Raw genomic sequence first — 23,467 nt, forward strand, 5'->3', positions numbered from 1 at the left:
GAAAAAATGGTCCTTAAAGAAGGTAATTTTTTTCCTTCATGTATATGGTGTTTATTTGGATATGGTGGTATACAGCGTCTTTAGTTTCAATAATGTTATTTTATATGTTTTATATTTATAGCATATTGATTGTGATTGTTAATGAACCTTATTTACCTTGAATATTTTTCTAGAGCTTTTGGGTTCAAAAATATTTTTCCTGATAAATTGATTCTGTTAAATTCTTTTATGTTTCAAGAGTTCACAGCTTGGATTTTTTGTTTTTCATTTTCTTCTACTTCAGAGTTATTACCTGCTATTGTTCAGTTGCATTTCTTTAGCCTAGCATCAGTGTTACAACTTTTTACTCTCTGCACTTTTCACAGTACTTTACTGTTTCTGCTATAATAAATTCAAAAGCATTTGTTTCTAGCTCTTCTGTTGTTTTTGACCTTAATTTTATAAATGCTCCTTTGGATCGTTCTCAGAAAGTTTATTTTGAGATGTTCAGGTTCAAAAAAGGATACAAAGATAAGGGAGTAAAATTACTTCATACCATCTGGATTTCAGGTGCTTGTTTAATTTTGACTGGTTGAAATGTAAATGAAAAGTACTCTCCTAAAGAGGGGGTAGGGGAGGGAAATGGCAAAAAAAAAAAAAAAAAAAAAGTACTCTCCTAAAATTGAAACTATAGGAGTATGTAGTATACCAAGCAGAAGTTCACCAAACCCCTCATTCCCCCATCCTACCCTCTGTCTCTGAAGTAAATGCTTATTTGGCATATGCCTATGCAGAACTTTTTTCTGTGCATGCAAAACCGTTATGTTTTAAATCTCAAGCATGGAAGTCCCTAGTGTGGATTGCATGTACTGCCTCCCTAAGTTTTTAATTTCTAGAAAAGAACATGTGGTTCTGAGTGCATTTGCAAGAAACAAATGTCTTTTAAAAGTGATTTTTTAAAAAAGATTTTATTTATTTATTTGACAGACAGTGAGAGAGGGAACACAAGCAGGGGGAATGGGAGAGGGAGAAGCAGGCTTCCCGCAGAGCAGGGAGCCCGATGCGGGGCTCGATCCCAGGACCCTGGGATCATGACCTGAGCCGAAAGCAGACGCTTAACGACTGAGCCACCCAGGTGCCCCGTTAAAAGTGATTTTAAATAAGAATTGTGCTTGAGTTTAAAAATTATCTTTTCTAGACAACCTTGAAATCCTAAGTATGAGGCAGTGGTTAATGTTGTTTTGGTTTGGGGGGATTTTTTTTTTGTTTGCTTGTTTTTGATTGACTACAGATAGTATGGTTAAGCGCACTGACTTTTGATTTATCAGCCTGCCTTAGATTAGAGATCTGCCACTCATGATAATTTTGGGCAGGTGACTTCTCTAAGCCTTGTTTTCCTCATTTGTAAAATGGGAAGACCAACATTACCTATATGGCAGGGTTGTTGAGCTGTAAACAAAATACTGCAAAAACTACTTTTTACAATGTCTGCTACTTATTGGTGTTATCAATGATGATGATGATAATAAATGAGTCTTTTAAAAAGATACCTTTAGGGGTGCCTGGGTGGCTTAGTCATTAAGTGTCTCCTTCAGCTCAGGTCATGGTCCCAGGGTCCTGGGATCGAGCCCCACATCGGGCTCCCTGCTCGGCGGGAAGCCTGCTTCTCCCTCTCCCACTCCCCCTGCTTGTGTTCCCTCTCTCGCTGTCTCTCTCTGTCAAATAAATAAAATCTTAAGAAAACATAAAAAGATACCTTTATTTTAAGATTATATTTTATTATACAGCTCTAAAGACACACATGTTTTAAAATTCTAAATCCACATGGGGCCAGAACAGCTGGCTGATAAATAGATTACATTCCAAATATGTGTCAGTAGACACCATTAGCCAAATTGAAAAAATAATAGAAAAAGAGAGGAACTCTCTAGGAACAGTGTCCTTTACTTCTTAAGAGTGTGTCTTGTTTTTTACATGTGGTATCTTATAATCGTTGGAATTTGGAGTATTTTAAATAATGGGATCATTTTCCTCATGTTCTCAGCCTTTGTATAAGTAGCTATGTAGTGTTTTTAAATCAGCTACTTTTTTCTGGAGCTGGCTGGTTGTTTATATATGAAAGTATAACATTTATCCTTAGTATAAATGTCTAGCTATTTTCTTTGAAGGCAAGCCTAGTCCATACTTCAATTCTGATGGAAATAATTTTATTTATTATTAATAATAGGAACTCTTGTTTGGTTAGCTTTTTGTGAAATAAATCTTAAATAATGGCCTTTTCTAGTAATGCTTCATTTATCAAGTAGATGACCGTAAGACTGGAAGCAAATAGTGTGTCCATCTCAGTACAGGTTATTACCCATTGTAAAATCTGGTTGTTTAAGCAGTCAGAGGTTACAGAAGAGCAGTTAGGTTCTTAGCAGAGATGATTAGCTTTTGTATTCTATGTATTTTTTAAAGATTTTATTTATTTATTTGCGAGAAAGAGCGTAAGTGAGAGAGAGCTCAAGCCAGGGAGGAGAGGCAGAGGGAGAAGCAGACTCCCCGCTAAGCAGGGAGCCCAATGTGGGGCTCCATGAGGGGCTCCATGAGGGACTCCGTGCGGGGCTTGATCCCAGGACACCTGGACACCTGGACCCCTGGACCACGACCTGAGCCGAAGGCAGACAGACGCTTAACCAACTGAGCCACCCAGGCGTCCCTTTTGTATTCTATATTGATAAGTAGCTAGTTGTGTTCTATGTGAGGTTATTTTTAATTGTTGTCACTCTTGATGTTTTTTAAGTTTAGTCTATCACATTATGTAGTGCTTCTCTCTTTATTTAGTACTCAGTATTGTCCCCGCAATTTAAAAAGTGTGCAACTACAAATTCTTAGTCCTTGGTAATTTTAGTCTTACTTAAACTAACCTTTTTACTAGATGTAAAAAGAAAAATTAGATTTCATGTCTGGCTTCCTTTCTGCAAGTTCTTAGTTTTTGATGTATTTCAAGTATCTTATTTCAGCCATTTTTACTAAATGTAAAAAGATAATTTAGATTTTATTGCTGTATCAGTTCTTGAAAACTTTGTGGTGTGCTTTCCTTTCTTTAAACATATGGTTTGAAAAATAAGACCCAACCCATTAGGCCAATGACCGGAGTTCAGCACCCTGATGGGAATTTAGTATCTTTCTGGGTGTCTATTGTTGTTAAGTCAGAAAAATTTCTAGATTTCCTCCCTTATCATGTTTAATTATGTTTGTAGTCTTTGTGTTTTTTATTCTTATTTTAATCCTCTTCATTTTTTATTCTAGGCTTACTGCTCACCCTCATTTCCGTTCCCTTGTCCCAGATGCAATCTTTTGTGCCTTTGCAGTTTCTTAAATCCTGTATTCCCCAAAGCATCAAATTTCAGGAACTATAGTTTTACATTTCATTTGCTACATGTTTACATTTCTTTGGAGTGTATGGTTTTGTTTGTATCAGACAAACATGTTTGTTTTTTTTTTATTTTTGCAGACATTTTTGTTGATGTGACATGTATGGATTTTGGCGGGTAAGGGGCTGAGATTTAGAGGAATAACGGTTAGAACCTTGCTAGAATGTTTCTATTTTATATCTGATTACCTTCAAAAAGGATTTAAGGTAGCATATTTTACCAGTAATGATTGGGAGCTTGCATAGAAAGAAAGTTTTATTTAAGAGACTTATAAAACTATGGAAAGTCTGTTTGATACAAATAATTGCATGTGAAGTGAGAGAAAATAATTAATACTTAATACATGTCTAATAGTGCATTTCAAAGATCTGGAATAAAATAGAGCTTATCCCAAACTTTAAGTAGTGATTTAACACCTTCCTATTCATGTTTCTATCCCAGCACCTAACAGGGTACAGAGTACTTACTTAGTAAACAGTCATTGTTGAGTCAGTTACTGCTTCCTGTGTGCAAAGCTGGACAGATGCCCTGGGAAGATCACTTAGGCCTTGCCCCTGAGGTGCTTATCTTCTAGTAGGTTTATGAAATTGTAGTTTGTGACCAGCATTTTTTTTTTTTTAAGATTTTGTTTATTTATTTGACAGAGCACACAAGCAGGGGGAGCTGCAGAGAGAGAGAGAGAATCAGGCTCCCCACTGAGCAGGGAGTCCAACTGAGCCACCCAGACACCCTAATGACCAGCATTTTTTTTTTTTTTTTTTAGATTTTTATTTATTTGCGAGAGAGACAATGAGAGACAGAGAGCATGAGAGGGAGGAGGGTCAGAGGGAGAAGCAGACTCCCTGCTGAGCAGGGAGCCTGATGTGGGACTCGATCCCGGGACTCCAGGATCATGACCTGAGCAGAAGGCAGTCGCTTAACCAACTGAGCCACCCAGGCGCCCTGACCAGCATTTTTTAAAAGACAAAATAGAAAATAATTGGAGAACATCGTACATAGTAATGATAAGTGTACTTTCATGAAGATTTTGTTTCAGTTACATAAATTTATTTTATTTATTTATTTTTAAAGATTTATTTATTTATTTGACAGAGAGAGAGACAGCGAGAGAGGGAACACAAGCAGGGGGAGTGGGAGAGGGAGAAGCAGGCTTCCTGCCGAGCAGGGAGCCCGATGCGGGGCTCGATCCCAGGACCCTGGGATCATGACCCGAGCCGAAGGCAGACGCTTAACGACTGAGCCAGCCAGGCGCCCCTCAATTACATAAATTTATTTTATATACAATGGATTGTGACATAAAATGTATTTCTTGCTGTGGCTTGTCAGAAATTTTTGGAAGCCCCCGTTTTAGGCACACATGACTGCTCCAAACAAACCTTGCTTAAAAAAGTAAGGAAAGTAGAGTGTTTAGATCATGGTGTATGTGGAAGATTATAAACAGACCTGAGACTACTAAAATGGTAAGATTGAGCCTTGAATGCTGTGCTGAAAAGTGTGGTGGTGGGGAAGATAGAAAAGGTTTATTGGGTGAGGTGAATATTTAAGTTTTTTGAGTACTTAATATATATTCATCTGGTTCAAAGCCCAAAAAGTATTACAGAGCATGTAGTGAAAAGTTTCACTTCCACCCTATCCTTTACCCTCCTCCCCACAGCTAGTTCCTCTATCCACAAACATTATTAGTTTGGGGAGTATCTTTTCCAGCAGTGTTTTATGTATCTAAAAACAACTGTGTGTGTTTTGATTTATTTTGGCTTTTTTATGTAAATGATATTAGACCTTGCACCACATGGTTCAGTCCTTTGTATTTTTTAACAGATTTTTTTTAATAATTTATTTTTGAGGGGTGTCTGGTTGGCTCAGTCAGTTAAGCAGCTGCCTTCGGCTCAGGTCTTGATCCCAGGGGTCCTGGGATTGAGTCCTGCATCTGGCTCCCTGCTCAATGGGAAGCCTGCTTCTCCCTCTCCCTCTGCCTGCCACCCCCCTGCTTGTGCTTTCTCTCTCTGTCAAATAAATAAATAAAATCTTTTTTAAAAAAAGAATTTATTTTTGAGTAATTATAACACCCAACGCATGGCTTGAACCCACAACCCCAAAATCAAGAGTCGCATGCTCCACTGACTGAGCCAGTCAGGTGCCCCAGTCCTTTGTATTTTTTTATACCTATTATAGAATTTCTCTGTAACAGCACCTGAGGAGCTTGATGAAAGGTTGTTAAGGAAGGGAGATTACTAGGTCTGGTCTATATATGTTAAGAAGCAGTCAAGGCTAACTAGAGAAGCAGAGTGTTCTATTCCAGTTTGACCTTCAGGACTCATCTTAGATGCTCCCTTTCCTGTTTTTCTTGCCTCTAACATCTTAAGTAACTCTCCAACTAAACATGGAGGAGATTGTAAGCATATAAAGCTCAGCTTAATTCTCTATTTCTCATTATTCCCACTAGCTCTTCATTTTCCTCTGGTCTCTGGGATTCCACCTGTTATACCTCTGCTCAGGAAGCCTTTCCTGACTTGCTCCAGTCCTAAAGAGACTGGGTTAGGGCCTTTGCCTCTATGCTTATCCTCATCATAGCACCTAATACAATGTTTTGTAATTCTGTGTTTTCCGGTCAGTTTTCTCCTTACACTATAAGCCCCTTCTATGTGCAGGACACATTGCTAGTTGTAAGTACATTAATTTTTTGAATATTTACCATATTGCCTAGTTTAAACCCCCAAAAGCATTAAAAGAATATATGGATACATGAACGAGCACATAGTCTCTTTTTCTCATTAAGGAGAATTGGGGAACGGGATATACACAAATAGATACAGTATTTTAAAAAAGACATAGTATTGACTCAGTGACAAATCAGTGTGTTATGATTGGTGACATTGCCAGGTAAGGCAGTTAATGAAAGCTTATTGGAAGAGGTGGGACCTAGCTGAGTAGTAAGAGAATATGGTATCTTGTGTGAGAAGATAAAAAACACAGCAGAAGGGAATGGGAGAAGTAGGACTTGGAGAAGTACTGGAAGTGGGAAATGTGGATAAGATGAAGTACAAAGACAGAATCTAAGGGAAATGAGAAATGCTGAGAAAATGAGTCATTCAAGAGGAACATGAGCTACAACGAGAAGAATACTAAAGAAGGAAGGGGAAGAGTCCATAGAGAACCAATGTGAACAGAACGGCTCATGAAATAAGCATAAATACACCCTTTAGGTATTTGTGGCCTAACCCAAGGCCCCATGGAAAGTGGCCAGAGGAGAATCAGCTTTCTTATTCCTCCTTAGCTACTGGATCTAATTGGCCTGCTGTTTCCTGGTGAGGTGTAGTGACTTTCCTGCAATGATATAAGTGGTTTTCTTTAAGCTTTCTTTTCATTTGCTAATTTATTTATTGGACCTGCATGTTGGGAATGTGACTTCCACGTACGTATTTATAAAATTCCACTCCAACCTACAGAACTTGGATCCTTCCTTAGAGTCAATTTTAATGGATTTTCTGCCTTTCGTTGTGTTGAGGAAGGAATCCTGGTGTTATACTTAAGTCATTACTAGTTGGAATTGTAGATTATATCAGAGTTCATCCAAAGAGTTTTACCAGGCCTTTTGTTTTAAATTTGAAAGTCTTTGATACACATAACAAGAAACTCACAGAAATCTGAAGTTTGTCTTTTTGGGATCTGGGTATAAAAGAAGACCAATTCAACTATTAGAATGAAGTAAAAATAGTCATTTCTGTTGTAATTAATGTTTACTTAATTGTGCAAATTAAAAAACCTCTATATATAAATATTCATAAACTGAAATATTGGAGAAAAATACTTGGTGTTTACATCATACTCATTATAATACTGCTAGCAATAGTTCATTGTTCTGTTCAGGAAAACCAAAGTATAAGTTTCAATTCAATGGTGGTCAGACTGCCCAATCCATCTGATAAACAATTCGTGAAACTGTTTTTTAAACTCAAAATGGAATTCTGCTTATGAAAACAATTAACATTTTTAAGAACAAGACAGCATTGATAGGTAGTCATTGTTATAAATTGGATGTCTCCCCAGGGTAGAACTTGACTTGATTCCCTCCATCCTTAACCTGAACAGCCATAATAAATATATTAGTGGGATTTCTTTTTGGTACATTGGTTATGAAAAAGTTCATTCACATTCATATTTTGTTACTTTACTTTGTGTTTTAAATGGATAAATAATGCTTTTTAATAAAATGATGTAAAATATTAAAATAGTAAGAATTTGATGTAAATAATCAATAACCCCATTTTCTCCTTAAGCAAGTATGTGTTTAATCTTGCAGGCTGTAGAAAATCTCTGTTCCTACAAGATTTCTGCAAACTTGTACAAACAGCTGAGACAGATTTGTGAAGATCACATCAAAGCACAAATTCATCAGTTCAGAGAATATCCTTTTAAAAACCAAAAATACTGTATTTTTATCTGTTCCCTCCTTTTTTATCCCTCACTATTTAACCCAACTTGAGATGAATGCCTGTGTTTTGTAGATTTGTTACTGTTCCTTACATTTCTGGAGAAAGAAGAAATGAGTTTTTGACTTTCCAACTTTAATTAGGTTCCAAGCCTACATTGTGCTGTTAGTGCAAATAAGATGTCCTTATGTCCTTACCCTTTTTGTCCTAACAAATTTCCATTTAAGGAAAAATAAGGGAAATCATAAACAACATAATACTCACTTATGTGTAAGATTTGTTCTAAAAGGTATTTAGTGGGACCTAAAACTTTTTTACAGTTTAGGAAATAACATTTTGTTCTATAATTAAGTGCTATTTCATTTGTTGTTGTTTTTTTAGGATTTCATTTTTAAGATTTTATTTATTTATTTGCCAGAGAGAGAGCACAAGCAGGGGGAGCGGCAGGCAGAGGGGGAAGCAGGCTCCCTGCTGAGCAAGGAGCTGATGCGGGACTTGATCCCAGGGATCGTGACCCGAGCTGAAGGCAGGCGCCTAACTGACTGAGCCACCCAGGCGTCCCTATTTTTATTTAGTGTGTAATACTCCATATTTAAGACAAATATGCTCTTGGATTGCTTGTATTACTTGTACTAAGCACTTAAAAGTATCCTTGACACATCTCATGGATTCATTGGATAGTGTTCTTTTTCTAAAGAAAATTGATAGATGCTGGCAAAATCATTGCAGACAAATGGTAAGCTGGAAAAAGTATTGTTTCAGCTAAATATTGTAGTTAAATAAATTTCTTCAAATACGTGGATGTTAGTTTTAAATGCTTTGCAGTAGGGGCGGGGATTGCCTCAATATCTGCTCTTATTCTGAATTGAACACTAATTTTGGTTAAGCTTTCTATTTTAAAACTGCAAGTTATAGGGAAACCACCATTTTGGAATGACTTGCACCTTAGGATCATTTTTATTTTTGTCACACTTAAACAAAAAGTATCTCATTTTTAAAAAGTTACATTTTTGTCTGTTAGTCTTGATGGATGTCCCCCCCACCTACTTGATTGCCTGTGAAGGTGCCTGATGGTCCTGCATTTTAGTTCATTCAGATCACCACCTTTTCCTTTCTCCCTAATTTGGTATTTATTTTATACCTTATATTCTGCAAACTAAAAATCTTAAAATCCCCCTACCCAAAACGACACATATACAATTTAGGGCAGCTTCACCCTGAATGAGCTGTTACTGAGGAAGAATTGTATGTGTGTCCCCTTAATTCGCTGTTTTTATTTTCAGTTACATCTCAAGTTGCAGAGAAGTCATAGGACCATTTTAAGTGTCCCTTTTCTAGAAACTACAGCAAGGATTAAGACAATAGAATAGTTTAATAAAAATAGTATAGGCATATTCTCAGGTAGATTTCTTTATCTGTATGTAGTAGCCCAGTGTATGTATATATAAAAGTGAACCCTGTAATTTTATTCTTGTTTTATCAAGAGCAAATGTTTCAGCTTAACAAAATATAAAAATCAGTTTCTTTTTGTTGGCAGATCATGATCAGGAGCATTTTTCTGTTTCTGGATAGAACTTACGTTCTACAGAATTCAATGCTACCCTCCATTTGGTAAGGATGCCAGAAAAAAAAAATGAAAAAATTTGTTACAAATCATAGTCAAATCTTAATTACACTAATGGAAAGAGAGTAAGTGATACTGTGAATATTCTCCTAAAAACGCAAATTTGGCTTCTAGACTTGTATTTATAGCAGTTTTACCTTCTTAATTATGTTTTGCCTGTTCTAATACTGGAGATAGCTAACATTCCCTGAGCATATAATAACTTAATGAAGAAGTTTTTTTTTGTTAGCTAAGGGAATTAAAGTTTGCTCTGGACTGTCTAGGAGTGTGCATTATTTTGTTGCTTATCAAGAGTTTGCTCATTATCTGTTAACATTGCTATGGAAAATTCCATGTATACACGAAAATAGAATATTATAATGAGCTCTTTCCCCCACCTTGTGCCTAGCATCTACCTACAGTAATTATCGGAGAGTTTACTGATTTTTGAGTACTGAAGCCAGATGACAAATAGCCAATTAAGCCTTCATTACCAGTACAGTGAAAGCCGTTTTGTCTTTGAACTAATTTTGTCTCTTGATTTGACCAAGGAAGAAATCCACCAAAGGAAATAATACAAGAAAACTTAGTTATGGAGGAAGGCAGGAATTTAGCTTCAGTTCTCATTAAAGCCTAAATGAGTTTCCTGTATGCTTTAACTCTAATAATGTTGTGTAAAATTAAATGTGTGGATTTTATCTTTTTACAATTGCTGCTTCAAATCTGGAACCCTAATTAACATGTGGCGAGAAGTTAAGCAGGCCTCTCTGGAAGTGGTATTGTTGTCAATTAATTTTGATTCTATGTATTTTTTATTTTAGGGACATGGGACTGGAGTTATTTAGGGCTCATATTATAAGTGATCAGAAAGTCCAGAATAAGACAATTGATGGCATTCTTCTCTTGATTGAGAGGGAAAGGAATGGTGAAGCAATTGATAGAAGTTTACTCCGAAGCCTTTTAAGCATGCTCTCTGATTTGCAAGTAAGTTAACTTCACTTACAGAACTGATTGCTACTCCTAGTTTGATATTTAAAAACCAAATTCATAGTGCTGTTCACGTAGAGGATGTTTAATAAATATTTATTGAATAAATGAACTCCTTTATTTTGATCCCTCCTCCCAGATTTATCAGGATTCTTTTGAGCAACGATTTTTGGAAGAAACTAACCGGCTCTATGCAGCTGAAGGCCAAAAATTAATGCAGGAAAGAGAGGTATTTAAAAATCATGATTAATAAATCCACTGTGTCTCACAATAGACCTTGCACTCTAGAACATAAGCTGCCCTTTGCATTTATCTTCCCAACATTGTGATGCTTTTTGCTCACTTAGGTGCTCCTTTCTTTTCTCCCTTAAAAGCCAGAATTCTGGATCATAAACTACCTATAATTTTACATATGATTCAACCCTGTCGCATTTGACAGGGCTTTTCCCGGGATCTTTTGGACTTGACATTTTCTGAATGATTTATGGGGAGGAAAACAATAATATAAAAAACTATCTTTGTAGGTTCCTGAATATCTTCATCATGTTAACAAACGTCTAGAAGAAGAAGCAGACAGACTTATTACTTACTTAGATCAGACCACCCAGTAAGTATTATATGCTCAACCTAATAGACTTTAACCAGTGTTGTTGAATCACTTAAGGCACTTTCAGCATCCCCAAACCCATTAGTACCTATTTTCAGGTGTGATTTGAGATGGTTTTTTTTTAAAGATTTTGTTTATTTATTTGACAGAGAGCACAAGAAGGGGGAGCAGCGGAGGGAGAGGGAGAAGCAGGCTCCCCGCTGAGCGGAGAGCCCCATGCGGGGCTCGATCCCAGGACCCTGGGATCATGACCCGAGCCTAAGGCAGACACTTAACCGACTGAGCCACCCAGGAGCCCCTGATTTGAGATTTTTAACAATTGTTTTCTTGATGTAAACTTTATTTTCCCCCAGCTAATTAGATTTAATCAGTTAAATCTAATGTGTATGTGTTTAAGCAATTTAAAAATAGTATTATTAGAGGGGTGCCTGGCTGGTTCAGTCGGTAGAGCATGTGACTCTTGATCTCAGGGTCATGAGTTCAAGCCCCACGCTGGGTGTAGAGCTTACTTTTGTAAAAAATGAAAAAAAAAAGGTATCAGAAGCAGATGTGGGATCTTTGAAATCTTAAGGCTGATTAAAATTCAGTAGATGTTTGGAGGAGAAACTGTTTCTGTGCTTTCCTAAATATTACCAACCAAGGAGTTCCTGTAAGCAGCATAGATAACTACCTTCCTAATAAAAGCAGAGAAACTTGGAAAAAGCCAGCCATAGCAATACCATGGAAATATTGATTTAGTGATGTAAATCAGATTCTGAAATATTGCACTTTTCCTTCTTATGGTGTAGAGTAACTCTGAGCACCAATACATTTAGACATAGCATAGGGATATTGAAATTAACATAAAACAAGCTATTTGAGGGGTGCTTGGGTGGCTCAGTTGGTTAAGCGTCCCAACTCCTGATTTTGGCTCAGGTCATGCATGATCTCAGAGTCGTGAGATGGAACCCTGAGTTGGGCTCAGGCACTGGGTGTGGAGCCTGCTTGGGATTCTTTCTCTCCCTCTCCCCCCATCTCTCTATTTTATTTTTTTTTAAGGATTTACTTATCCATTTTAGAGAGAGAGAGAGCTAGGGGAGAGGGAGAGAGCAAATCCCAAGCATACTCCCCTCTGAGTGTGGAGCCTGATGTGGGGCTCGATTCCACAAGCCCGAGCGAGATCATGACCTGAGCCGTAATCAAGAGTCAGACACCTAACTGACTGAGCCACCCAGGCATCCCATTGCTCTCTCTTTTAAAAAAAAAAAAAAAAAGCAGCAAGCTATTTGTTTCCCCTGACCTCTGGAAAGGCTTTAAATTTTCAGCAAAGTCAAATGTCAGTAATTCTAAACTTTTTTTCCTTATAGGAAGTCATTAATTGCTACTGTAGAAAAACAACTTCTAGGTGAACACTTAACAGCAATTCTTCAGAAAGGTAATTGACCAATTTATAAAGAGATCACTTTTAAAATGGTAGCAGCAAATAAGTAAAAAAAAATTCTTAAGGATTACCCTTTTAAGAAGTTTGATACTTTGTGGCTGCTTTTCTGAGAATGGACATAATCCTTTTTCCCTATTTATCATGGTAAACTTTGAGGAGGTCCTTCTTGGCTTAATTTAAAGATACAGGAACTGAGAATGAGAGGGGTCCACTAACATCAGTAAAAAAAAAAAAGCAACAGTGGGAATATGGGAATTCTTGACTTAATTTGTAAGACTACGGTAGGGAAAAGAATTTCTTTTTACACTAAAGTGTATACGTTCATAGCATTTAAACCAAGCACTTCTAATCCCAAGTGATCTTAAGGGTAAACCCCGAATTTTACTTTGACAGTGCCAGAAATAGACAAAAGCCTTACCTTTCTCTCCAACCATCTTTTCTTTTATATAAAATGGATATATTTTAGAACTTTAATGCAGTTACACTATTAGTTCATTCTGAAAATCAAATACATTAGAATCTTATTCACTTGGCCTATTAATGCATGGTTTTTGAAATACCACAGACGACATCCAATACTCTGAAATACAGTTATGTATACTAATTAGTACCAGCTGTAGTATGGCTACTGCACATATGAGTGAGTTATTTATAATGTGTATTTAAGTAAATCAGTTTTTACGAATTGGTTTATACATCTGATCTACCATGCTAAATAGCACAAACCATTACAGAATTGTTTTTGTATTTATATAAACTAAAGCTCCCTATATTTAGTTTTCATTTGGAAAGGTGATGTATCTATTTGGATTTAAGAGAAAATAAATCTTTATATTAAAATTTATAGACTAGTAATAGTTTAGACCAGTATCACAATAATAATTTAATTTTCATTAAAATGTCTGGCATTTTTGTTCACTATTTTTAATGCCAAAATGTTTGAAAATTCAGGTTTAAATAACCTCCTTGATGAAAACCGAATTCAAGATTTGTCTCTCCTGTATCAGCTCTTCAGTAGAGTTCGAGGTGGAGTTCAGGTTCTCTTGCAGCAGTGGATTGAATACATTAAGGTATTAACAATTAACCTGTGGGGTTTTTTCTCTTATGTCTTAAAATCTATACACTCAGAGTACATATCAGCAAGCATTTCTTAATTGTTAGACCTGTTTTTTTTTAAGTAATGGGAGTTTTGAGGGCAGTCAACCTGAGAATGATCTGTATAACAGATCAGCAGTAAAAGTTATCTTCTTGATGTCTGATGGGATTTCTAGCTCCAATATTGAGAATAGTGAATATGGGGGGGAAAAAAAGAGGACTTTTTTGGGGTCCAAAATTTCTTTCCTTTCTTCAGTTTTATACTGAAGCCAGATTGCCATTTAAAAAAAAAATTCATACCTCACTTCCTTAAAAGTAGGGACAAAAGCCTAGAGGCTTATAATAATACCCGATTATGATACTGTATACCCAGTGGGTCATTCCTTATTTTGTGATTATAGATGAATGGTTATCAGTCTGGATGTTTTATCACTTTATTTTTCTTTTCCTGACTTCAAAAACAGCTTTATTTTATTTTAATATCTTGTAATTTAAAAATGTGTACCTACTTAAAATATGATTTGGGAATTGTTTTCATCGAGATAATTCAATTTTAAAAAGTGGTCATTTTTGTTTTTTAGGCATTTGGCAGCACTATTGTAATTAATCCTGAAAAAGATAAAACCATGGTTCAAGAATTGCTGGATTTTAAAGATAAGGTTGACCATATAATTGATATTTGCTTTCTGAAAAATGAAAAATTTATCAATGCCATGAAAGAAGCATTCGAAACATTCATTAACAAAAGACCAAACAAACCTGCTGAACTTATAGGTATTTTTCCAGTCTTTTTTCCCCCGGCTATTTAATGTTCTTTTATTCATAAAATTTCAGTCAATTTGAAATTTTGACAAGGTTGTGTAGTTTATTAACACATTTATTTGGGGTTGCTTAGGGGCTAGTTTCTAAGAACCTAGATGTAAGGAGTAAGTAAAGAACATCTCAAGGTAAAGAACATCTCAAGTTCACATGCCAAACATAATGTTCTTTCTTTGTAAGATAGTACATTGAACCCTGTTTACTCTTATTTATACTAAGCTGGATATCTGTTTTCTAAGCCTATAGCAATTTAGAGGTGGGGCAGGGTGCTACTTCTAGAGGCCCACACTAAGTGCTACAAGAGAGGGTAGCAAGAAATTACAGTTGCTAGCAAGAAAGGAAAAATGTCCAGGACAAAAATAAGCTTAATAATCTGGGCCCATTTAGTGTAAGGCCGTGGTATACAGCAGTGTTCCTCAGATTTCCCTACCAGACTACCCTTTAATGTCAGAAGGGGAGGTACCCTGTGATGAAGGTCTAGGGTCTTCTGCCAGAAGGATGAAATTTTGTTGGTCTACTACTTATCCTTTAATTTTTTGGCAAATTTTGCCTTTTACTCTGTGATGTGTCTGGTTTGTTTTAATAAGTAGTGTTTAAGGTTCCTTAACATCGGTGTAAAATGGACACCCCAGAAGATGTGCCAGGTCTTTCAGTGGCTTTTTTTTTTTTGAGATGTACTTGACATACAGTAATATTTGAGTTTCAGATGTACAACATAGTGATTCAGTGTTTGTATACATTGTGAAATGATCACTACAATAAGCCTAGTTACCATCTGTCCCCTTACGGAGTTAATACAATATTTATGGACTGTATTCCCTATGCTGTACATTACGTCCCCATGACTTACTTATTTTATCACTGAATTTGTACTTCTTTATCCCCTTTACCCATTTTGGCACCCCAGCCCCCCTTCCCTCTGGCACCCACCAGTCTGTTCTCTGTATTTGAGTCTGAATTTTGTTTTGTTTTTTAGATTCCACATATAAGTGAAACCACACGGTGCTTGTCTTATTTCTCTGTTTTCATTTCACTTAGCATAAAACCCTTAAGATCCATGTTATCGCAGAAGGCAAGATTTCATTCTTTTTATGACTGAGTAGTATTCCATTACACACACACCCACACATACCCTTTCTTATCCATTCATCCACTGGTGAACGCTTAGGTTGTTTCCCTATCTTGGATATTGTAAATAATGCTGCAGTGAACATGGGGGTGCGTATGTCTTAGTGTTTGCATTATCTTTGTAGTGGAATTTCTGGATCATATGATAGCACTATTAATTTTTTGAGGAACCTCCATAATGTTTTCCATGGTGGCTGCACCAATTTGCATTCCCACCGACACTGCACGAGGATTCCCTTTTACCCACATCTTCACCAAACATTTTTTTGTCTTTTCGATACTAGCTATTCTGACAGATGTGAGGTGCTATTCCATTATGATTTTGATTTGCATTTCCCTGTTGATTAGTGATACTGAGCGTCTTTTCATGTGCTTGTTGGCCATCTGTATGTCTTTGGAAAAAGACATTCAGATCCTCTGCCAATTTCTTAATTGGATTTTTTTGTTACTGAGTTGTATGGGTTCTTTATCTATGTTGGGTATTAACCCCTTATTGGATATATGATTTGCAAATATCTTCATTCCATCTTTTCCCAAAAAGGTCGCCTTTTCATTTTGTTGATGGTTTCCTTCTCTGTGCAGAAGCTTTTTAGTTGAAGTCCTATTTGTGTATTTTTGCATTCGTTTCCCTTGCATTTGGAGTCATATTCAGAAAAAAAACATTGCTAAGACCTGTGTCCAGGAGCTACAGCCTATGTTTTCTTTTCTTTTCTTTTTTTTTTTTTAAGATTTTATTTATTTATTTGACAGAGAGAGACACAGCGAGAGAGGGAACACAAGCAGGGGGAGTGGGAGAGGGAGAAGCAGGCTTCCCGATGAGCAGGGAGCCCGATGCAGGGCTTTGTCCCAGGACCCTGGGATCATGACCTGAGCCGAAGGCAGACGCTTAACAACTGAGCCACCCAGGCGCCCCCAGCCTATGTTTTCTTCTAGGAGTTTATGGTTTCAGGTCTTCATCCATCCATTAAAAAGACAGTCAAGTCTCTAATCCATTTTGAGTTAATTTTTCTGTATGGTGTAAGATCATGGTCCAGTTTCATTCTTTTGCATATGGCTGTCCAGTTTTCCCCAATACCATTTATTGAAGAGACTGTCTTTTTTCCCATCATATATTCTTGCCTCCTTTGGCATAGATTAATTGACCATATAAGCATGGGTTTATTTCTGGGCTCTCTGTTCTGTTCCATTGATATGTATGTCTCTTTATATGTTAATACCATACTGTTTTGATTACTACTATAGGGGTTTATTTGGTTTGTTTTTTTTTAAATATGGAATGCTTCATGAATTTGCATGTCATCCTTGGAGGGGCCATGCTAATCTCTGTATCCTTCCAATTTTAGTTATATGTGCTGCCAAAGTGAGCAATGATTACTTTAGTTTTGTAGTATAGTTTGAAATCAGGGAGCATGATACCTCTGGCTTTGTTCTTCTTTCTCAGGATTAGCTATTTGGGATCTTTTGTGGTTCAATACATATTTTTAAATTACTTGTTATGGTTTTGTGGAAAATGCCATTGGGATTTTGATAGGGATTGCACTGAATCTGTAGATTACTCCCTCTGCCCCTTCCCCTGCTTGTGCTTTGTCTCTCTCTCAAATAAATAGATAAAATCTTTTTTAAAAATTTACTTTTAGGTATTTTATTATTTATTTTTTTAAGATTTATTTATTTGAGAGTGAGAGCGGGGGGAGGGGCAAAGGGAGAGGGAGTCTCAAGCAGACTCCATATGGTGTTCCATTTTGCGACCCTGAGATCACGACCTGAGCTGAAACCAAGAGTTGGATGCTTAACCGACTGTGCCACCCAGGTGCCCCGGTATTTTATTCTTTTTGATGCAGTAAATGGGATTGTTTTCTTGAGTTCTCTTCCTGATAGTTCTTTATTAGTGTATAGAAACACAACAGACTTTTGTATATTTTGTATTCTGCAACTTCACTGAATTCGTTTATTCTAATAGTTCCTCAGTGGTCTTCAGGGTTTTCAATGTCTAGTGTCATGTCATGTACAAATAGTGACAGTTTTACTTCTTCCTTTCCACTTTGTATGCCTTTTATTTCTTTTCCTTGCCTAATTGCTGTGACTAGACTTCCAATACAATGTTGAATAAGAGTGGGTATAGTGGGTATTCTTGTCTTGTTCCTGATCTTAGAGGAAAGCTTTTCACTGGTGAGTATGATATTAGCTGTGAGTATGTCATATATGGCCTTTATTTTGTTGAAGTATGTTCCTGCTGTACCCACTTTGTTGAGAGTTTTTAACATAAATGGATGTTGAATTTTGTCAAATGCTTTTTCTATATCTGTTGATGATCATATGATTTTTATCTTTCATTTTGTTAATGTGGTGTATCCTGTTGATTGATTTGTAGATGTTGAACCATCCTTTCATCCCTGAAATAAATCCCACTTGATCATGGTGTAAAATCCTTTCAGTGTATTGTTGACTTCAGTTACCACATCCAAGCCCCCCTACCTATGCTAGCAGGCTGTGTGGAAAGTGCAATGATGGTGTCTGCCATCACCTTGATCTCTAGGGAGCATATTAGCTATATCCCGCCCCTCCAGCTGATAAGCCCCCGAGTCAGGAATGTATCTTTCACATATAGTCTAGGTGCTTTTCAAACTGCTGTTTTTTCACTGGGTCTTGGGGTGAGCCACACCACAAGAGAGCCCCCCAAGAGTGGAATCTCCATTTCCTACAGCACTTTGGGATCCCTGGAAATCACTTCTGTTTGTTTTTTAAGTCTGATGTTTCGGGGGCTCATCTCTGTAGTGCAGATCACTGGGGCCAGGGTGCCTGAAGTAAGGCACCAACCCCTTATTCCTCCAAGAGAAGCACCTGTCTGGTGAAATTTTTCCCTGTTGTGTGTTGTTATACCTGTGTTGTCTCTGCCTCTCCTATGCATCTTGATGTGATCCTTTTATCCTTTGTTGTGGAGAACAGTTCATCTAGTTTTCAGATGTTTTTCAAAAGGAAATGCTCTATGTAGCTGTAGCTGGGAGTGTGTTCATGGGAGGAGGTGTGTTCAGGCTCTTCCTATTCTGCCATCTTGGACCTCCCTCCCATCTTCAGTGGCTTTGATGACTCCAGCATGGTTCTGTATACACTACCTCCCCCACGCTACCCCATTTTAATAAGCATCAGGATAGTGGAAGTGGAAAGTACATTAGATCAGGAGCCAGAAGACTTGGGTTTGAGTTCAGGCTCTGGTATTTATTAGCTCTGTGAGATTGAATAAGTCACTTGCTAACCTTGACTTTGGAGACTTTAAAAAGTGCATGTATACCTCTGAAACATTGAAAAACTCAGTATATCATACTCCTGTTTGGGTATATATAGTGCCTAGTACCTTATGGATACCCATGATCACTAAATATGATCACTAAACAATGAACTTTCCCCCCATTTTAGCTAAGTATGTAGATTCAAAGCTTCGCGCAGGCAACAAAGAAGCTACAGATGAAGAACTTGAAAAAATGTTGGATAAAATTATGATCATATTTAGATTTATCTATGGTAAGTGTTTTTGTTTTAAAATTTTTCTTTTAAAACAGAGCACTCAGCAGAGAAACTATCAAGTATAATTAACCAGAAGGGACTATTTATTTGGGAGTTAGATATTTAAAATTGTATTATATTTGTGGCATTTAATTCATTAGGGTACTTGAGGAATATTACTTCATTGCCTTGTGCTTTGACTTTTCCACTTATTAAGAGCCTTGATTTTTGCTACTTGTTTTAATTTCTGTTGATGCTAAAGCCACCAGTTGACTCAAGTTTTTTTTTTTTTAAGTTAATGCAGTCTTAATTCTTTATAGCAAAGAACTTTTGAAATATCCAGCATAAATATCTACCTCTAATGTCTGTTGTATTTAACGAACTTGGGTAAATGTAAACATTTAAATAACTTGAAGTAATGGTGTGATTTATTAAGCACTTTGGAGCAATTTTGTCAAAACTTTTTATTGGACTCTTATGAGTTGTGTTTTATTATTTAACATAGGTAAGGATGTTTTTGAGGCCTTCTATAAGAAAGATTTAGCCAAGCGCCTGTTAGTTGGGAAGAGTGCATCTGTAGATGCTGAAAAATCAATGCTGTCCAAACTTAAACATGGTATGATTGTCATTCTTTCTACTCCTTTTCTTTGATATCTGAGGGAAAATGTTAGCTTAATTTTTACCCTTTAATTGCCTCTTTGATTAATCATTGTTCATATGATGAAAATTAAGTAAGCTCATGAGGTTTCCAACCTATTGTACATATCCAGAGCTGTTGCAGTTTTTTAAAAAATAAAGCATTGCTCTTGTTTTTATTATTTGTATAGATATTTTCCATTTGTCTTATGCCTAAATAGTAGATAAGGTTACTACAGGATTAAAGAGTTTGACTCTGAATTAGTGGGGCATATACTTTGGGGTAAGGATTTTTTCATTCTTGTGAATAGTTAAAGATCATATTTCATGCTAAAGTAAGTTTTATATTTCATGTTTTCAATTTTCAATTCTTTGTTTTCACCACTTTAAAATATCATAAATGTATAAACATCTTTAATAGAATGTGGAGCTGCTTTCACCAGCAAACTTGAAGGAATGTTTAAAGACATGGAACTTTCTAAAGACATCATGATTCAGTTCAAACAGGTAAAAGTGAGTTAAACTCTTACTTAATTTCTCAAACTTAAGTATATTTAGTTATCTTCTTCCTGTGATTTGCACTGAAGAGGATAAATAGAAACCTGTATTTGTTGTAAATACATCATAGCAGCTTAGATGATATTCACATTAGAGGGAAAAAATCACCAACAAAATACATTTGACGTACTTCAGAATTTATTCCCGATATATATATACCCAGGGTAACAAAAAAAAATGAATAAAATGTATTGACTGAAGTCAGGACAAGAAAAACTGTAGCTAGATCGTGAGAACAGGGCTTTCACTAGCATCTAATCACTGTTGGTGATATGTATGTTCAAAGCTGGCAATGGGGAGGGAGGAGAGGTGATAGAAAGGTTGTATAAGGCCTTTGGGAACATTGGGAGTGAAAAGCTAGATCCACAGTTTTGCAGATGTTGGTAGACGGTGGTTTTGAAATATTTAAGAGCATAGGTAATAGCAATAGCAAATTAGATTTTCCTCTCAGGGTTTTTAATGACTTCTTTACCACTATATTGCTATGGTGGGAACTGAGAGTGGACAACACAAGAGAAAGATCAATAGGATCATGGTCCTGTAGTAGTGACAGAATAGGGTTTATCTTCTTTGCCCTTTCCCCTTCTTCTTCCTTCCCCACTTTAGGTCATCCCCTGCAAACAGGCAGTGGAGCAAGTGAAAAACCGGAGACTTGGGCTGGCTGGTGGGGTGAGGAATGGGGGTTGCTACAGGGTGTTCCAAGCCACATAGGGGTCTCCAAAGGTGGGGACTGCAGGTGGTAGGGGGAAAAGAATGGAGAATGAGGGGCGCCTGGGTGGCTCAGTTGGTTAAACGACTGCCTTCGGCTCAGGTCATGATCCCTGTTCAGCGGGGAGCTTGCTTCTCCCTCTGACCCTCCCCTCTCTCCAGTCCTCTCTCTCGCTCACTTTCTCTCTCTCAAATAAATAAATAAAATCTTAAAAAAAAAAAAAAAAAAAGAATGGAGAATGAGATTCTACCTATAATAGCCCAGCCATAAGTGAGAAATTATTTAAGTCACTAATGCCTCTAACAAGGTCACGTGATCCTTGTGTGCCATTGTAATGAAATATTAACTAGTACATTTAATGTAGGCTTCATTTATAGTCCTTTTATAACAGTCGCCTTTTATTTTAAAGATGGTCAGTGTTTGCATGTAATTTTATAATGGGGAACTTCTTGAATGGGTCGTTATTATGACATGAAATGTATGCACCTTTATTTTTAAGATCTTAGTATGTGTGTTGATCTTATTGTAGTATATGCAGAACCAGAATGTACCTGGGAATATTGAATTAACTGTGAATATCCTGACAATGGGTTATTGGCCAACATATGTGCCTATGGAAGTCCATTTACCACCAGAGGTAAGAGTTGCTGTTCAGGACTTGAGTTATAAGCATAGAAATACATAAAGCTTCTATTTTGCTTGTCTTTGAAAAATAAATACTTTCTAAAAGTTTGTGCCAACTTTTAATATTTTGCTCTTCTTTTTATGTGACTCTCGTACTTATATCATTAGAGTGTAGTTAATGATGTCAAGTTTCTGGGTTCAGGGCCAATTTCTCTGACTCTTCTTTTAGTTCCCCAGATTGTAACCATCATTCTGCCCAGCTCTCTGAAATTTTTGCTCATGTATCACCTGGGGGTTGGATTGCTGAGTGAGTGGGCTTGAGTAAATGCATCCTAACTTTTGGGGAAATGTCTTAAATTCAGGACTGAAGCTTAGAAAGGGTTGGTTAAGGCTAGAGAGAGATATTGAGACTCCTTCGTGGAGATAATCATGGAAGCCAGGGGGTAGAGATCTCCCTCATTAAGAGGAAGAACGTAGAAATAGGAAGAAAAGGGCTGAGACAGAACTTTGGAAAAGGTTCACATTCGGCAGATGGTAGGAAGAGGAACCTGTTAAGGAAACCAACGAAGAAGCAATAGTGAGATAAAGGAACCAGTATGGTTTGGAGGCACAAAAGCCCCTGGAGGTGAATGTTTCAAAAGAGGGGATGTTTAAATGTTGCAGAGAGATCAAAGAGTATAAAAACTGATAAATGCCATTAGATTTGGTAGTTGGGAGACGGTTACCTTACATCAGAGTGATCGGTGGAGCTACTGGGTATAAAAACTGATATTAAAAACTTCCAGAAATTATTACACATGAGGTAAATATAAAGAATGGTGAAAGTGATGACTGGATACAGAGCTTAAATAAAGCTGTATTTTATTTATTGTAGATGGTAAAACTTCAGGGGATTTTCAAGACCTTTTACTTAGGCAAACATAGTGGCAGGAAACTTCAGTGGCAGTCAACCCTAGGCCACTGTGTGCTAAAGGCAGAATTTAAAGAGGTAAGTAGATGTTCCCCAAACCTAGTTTTCATCTTTGTCTTTGATGTTGAGGTCATCCTTCTTTTTTTCCTTAAAAAATTTTTTTATTTGAGTAAAGTTGACATACAATGTTACATTAGTTTCACGTGTACAACGTAGTGATTCAACTTCTCTATACATTATGCTATGCTCACCAAAAGGTCATTCCTCTTAACTTGAAGGTTTAAGCTGTTTTAAAGTTTATCTTAAATACATGACAGAGTGACTGCTTATCACAGCTTTGTGTGTATTATAAGAATGTGATCTTCTTCTTGGTTGAATTGGCCCTGCTGCAAAACCAAAAACCGGTAACCCTTTTTCTGCTATCCTTTCCCACCTGTGGATGCAGAATTCTCATTGCTGCTTCTTGACAGGAAACTTCTTGTTGCTGGGAGCTAGAGAATAGAGTGGGTGTAAAGGAGAACAGTTCCCATATCTAATTTCAAAAAAAATCCCTGCAGCCTTTCATGACTAATTTGAATCCAACAAGTTGAAAATGCATTTGAAATAGTGATTCCTTGCTGCTTGTGATAAATAATCTGTAATGACACATAAGGCTGAGTTATTAATTTTCATTACTTTGCTGTTCTGTTTTAATTATAAGGCTTAAAAAAAAGACCTGTAGAAAGGTCACCCAGTCCTTCTTCCTGTTTTAGGTGGGATCACACCTAAATCCTACACTGAACATACTGGCTTTTCTGGATAATGTTAATCCATGTTTCTGAATCCACTAATTGAAAAATGTTTTTCCTATTAAAGATTAGTTATTTGATTAATTTTCATGTATTTTTTTAAAAAAATGATGGCTAAACACTGCTGTTTCTCCAACAGGGTAAAAAAGAACTCCAGGTCTCTCTTTTCCAAACCCTGGTGCTGCTAATGTTTAATGAGGGAGAGGAGTTCAGTTTAGAAGAGATCAAGCAGGCTACTGGAATAGGTTTGTGTT

At 36.8% G+C, this 23,467-nt stretch overlaps 1 protein-coding gene and 1 non-coding gene across 5 annotated transcripts in view; one reads left to right on the forward strand and one right to left on the reverse strand.

The window, feature by feature from the left end:
• CUL4B (cullin 4B) overlaps window positions 1-23,467 on the forward strand; it is a 42,559-nt gene that overhangs the window by 5,762 nt on the left and 13,330 nt on the right. For 2 of the 4 annotated variants that reach the window (XM_078064403.1, XM_078064405.1), the window contains 15 exons: window positions 7,699-7,802; window positions 8,495-8,564; window positions 9,366-9,439; window positions 10,253-10,415; window positions 10,558-10,647; window positions 10,943-11,025; window positions 12,372-12,439; window positions 13,397-13,515; window positions 14,122-14,314; window positions 18,902-19,006; window positions 19,494-19,604; window positions 20,046-20,137; window positions 21,421-21,528; window positions 22,390-22,503; window positions 23,353-23,458. In XM_078064403.1, coding sequence (XP_077920529.1) covers window positions 7,699-7,802; window positions 8,495-8,564; window positions 9,366-9,439; window positions 10,253-10,415; window positions 10,558-10,647; window positions 10,943-11,025; window positions 12,372-12,439; window positions 13,397-13,515; window positions 14,122-14,314; window positions 18,902-19,006; window positions 19,494-19,604; window positions 20,046-20,137; window positions 21,421-21,528; window positions 22,390-22,503; window positions 23,353-23,458 — 1,600 coding nt within the window. The remainder of the gene's footprint in view (window positions 1-7,698; window positions 7,803-8,494; window positions 8,565-9,365; window positions 9,440-10,252; window positions 10,416-10,557; window positions 10,648-10,942; window positions 11,026-12,371; window positions 12,440-13,396; window positions 13,516-14,121; window positions 14,315-18,901; window positions 19,007-19,493; window positions 19,605-20,045; window positions 20,138-21,420; window positions 21,529-22,389; window positions 22,504-23,352; window positions 23,459-23,467) is intronic. The other 2 variants (XM_078064404.1, XM_078064406.1) reach the window with 1 other exon arrangement.
• On the reverse strand, window positions 16,753-16,855 carry LOC118549945 (U6 spliceosomal RNA). Its single transcript, XR_004924317.1, has one exon. It is a non-coding gene; the product is annotated as a U6 spliceosomal RNA (small nuclear RNA).

Source organism: Halichoerus grypus, chromosome X (genome assembly GCF_964656455.1).
Source record: "Halichoerus grypus chromosome X, mHalGry1.hap1.1, whole genome shotgun sequence".
Classification (NCBI taxonomy): Eukaryota; Metazoa; Chordata; class Mammalia; order Carnivora; family Phocidae; genus Halichoerus; species Halichoerus grypus.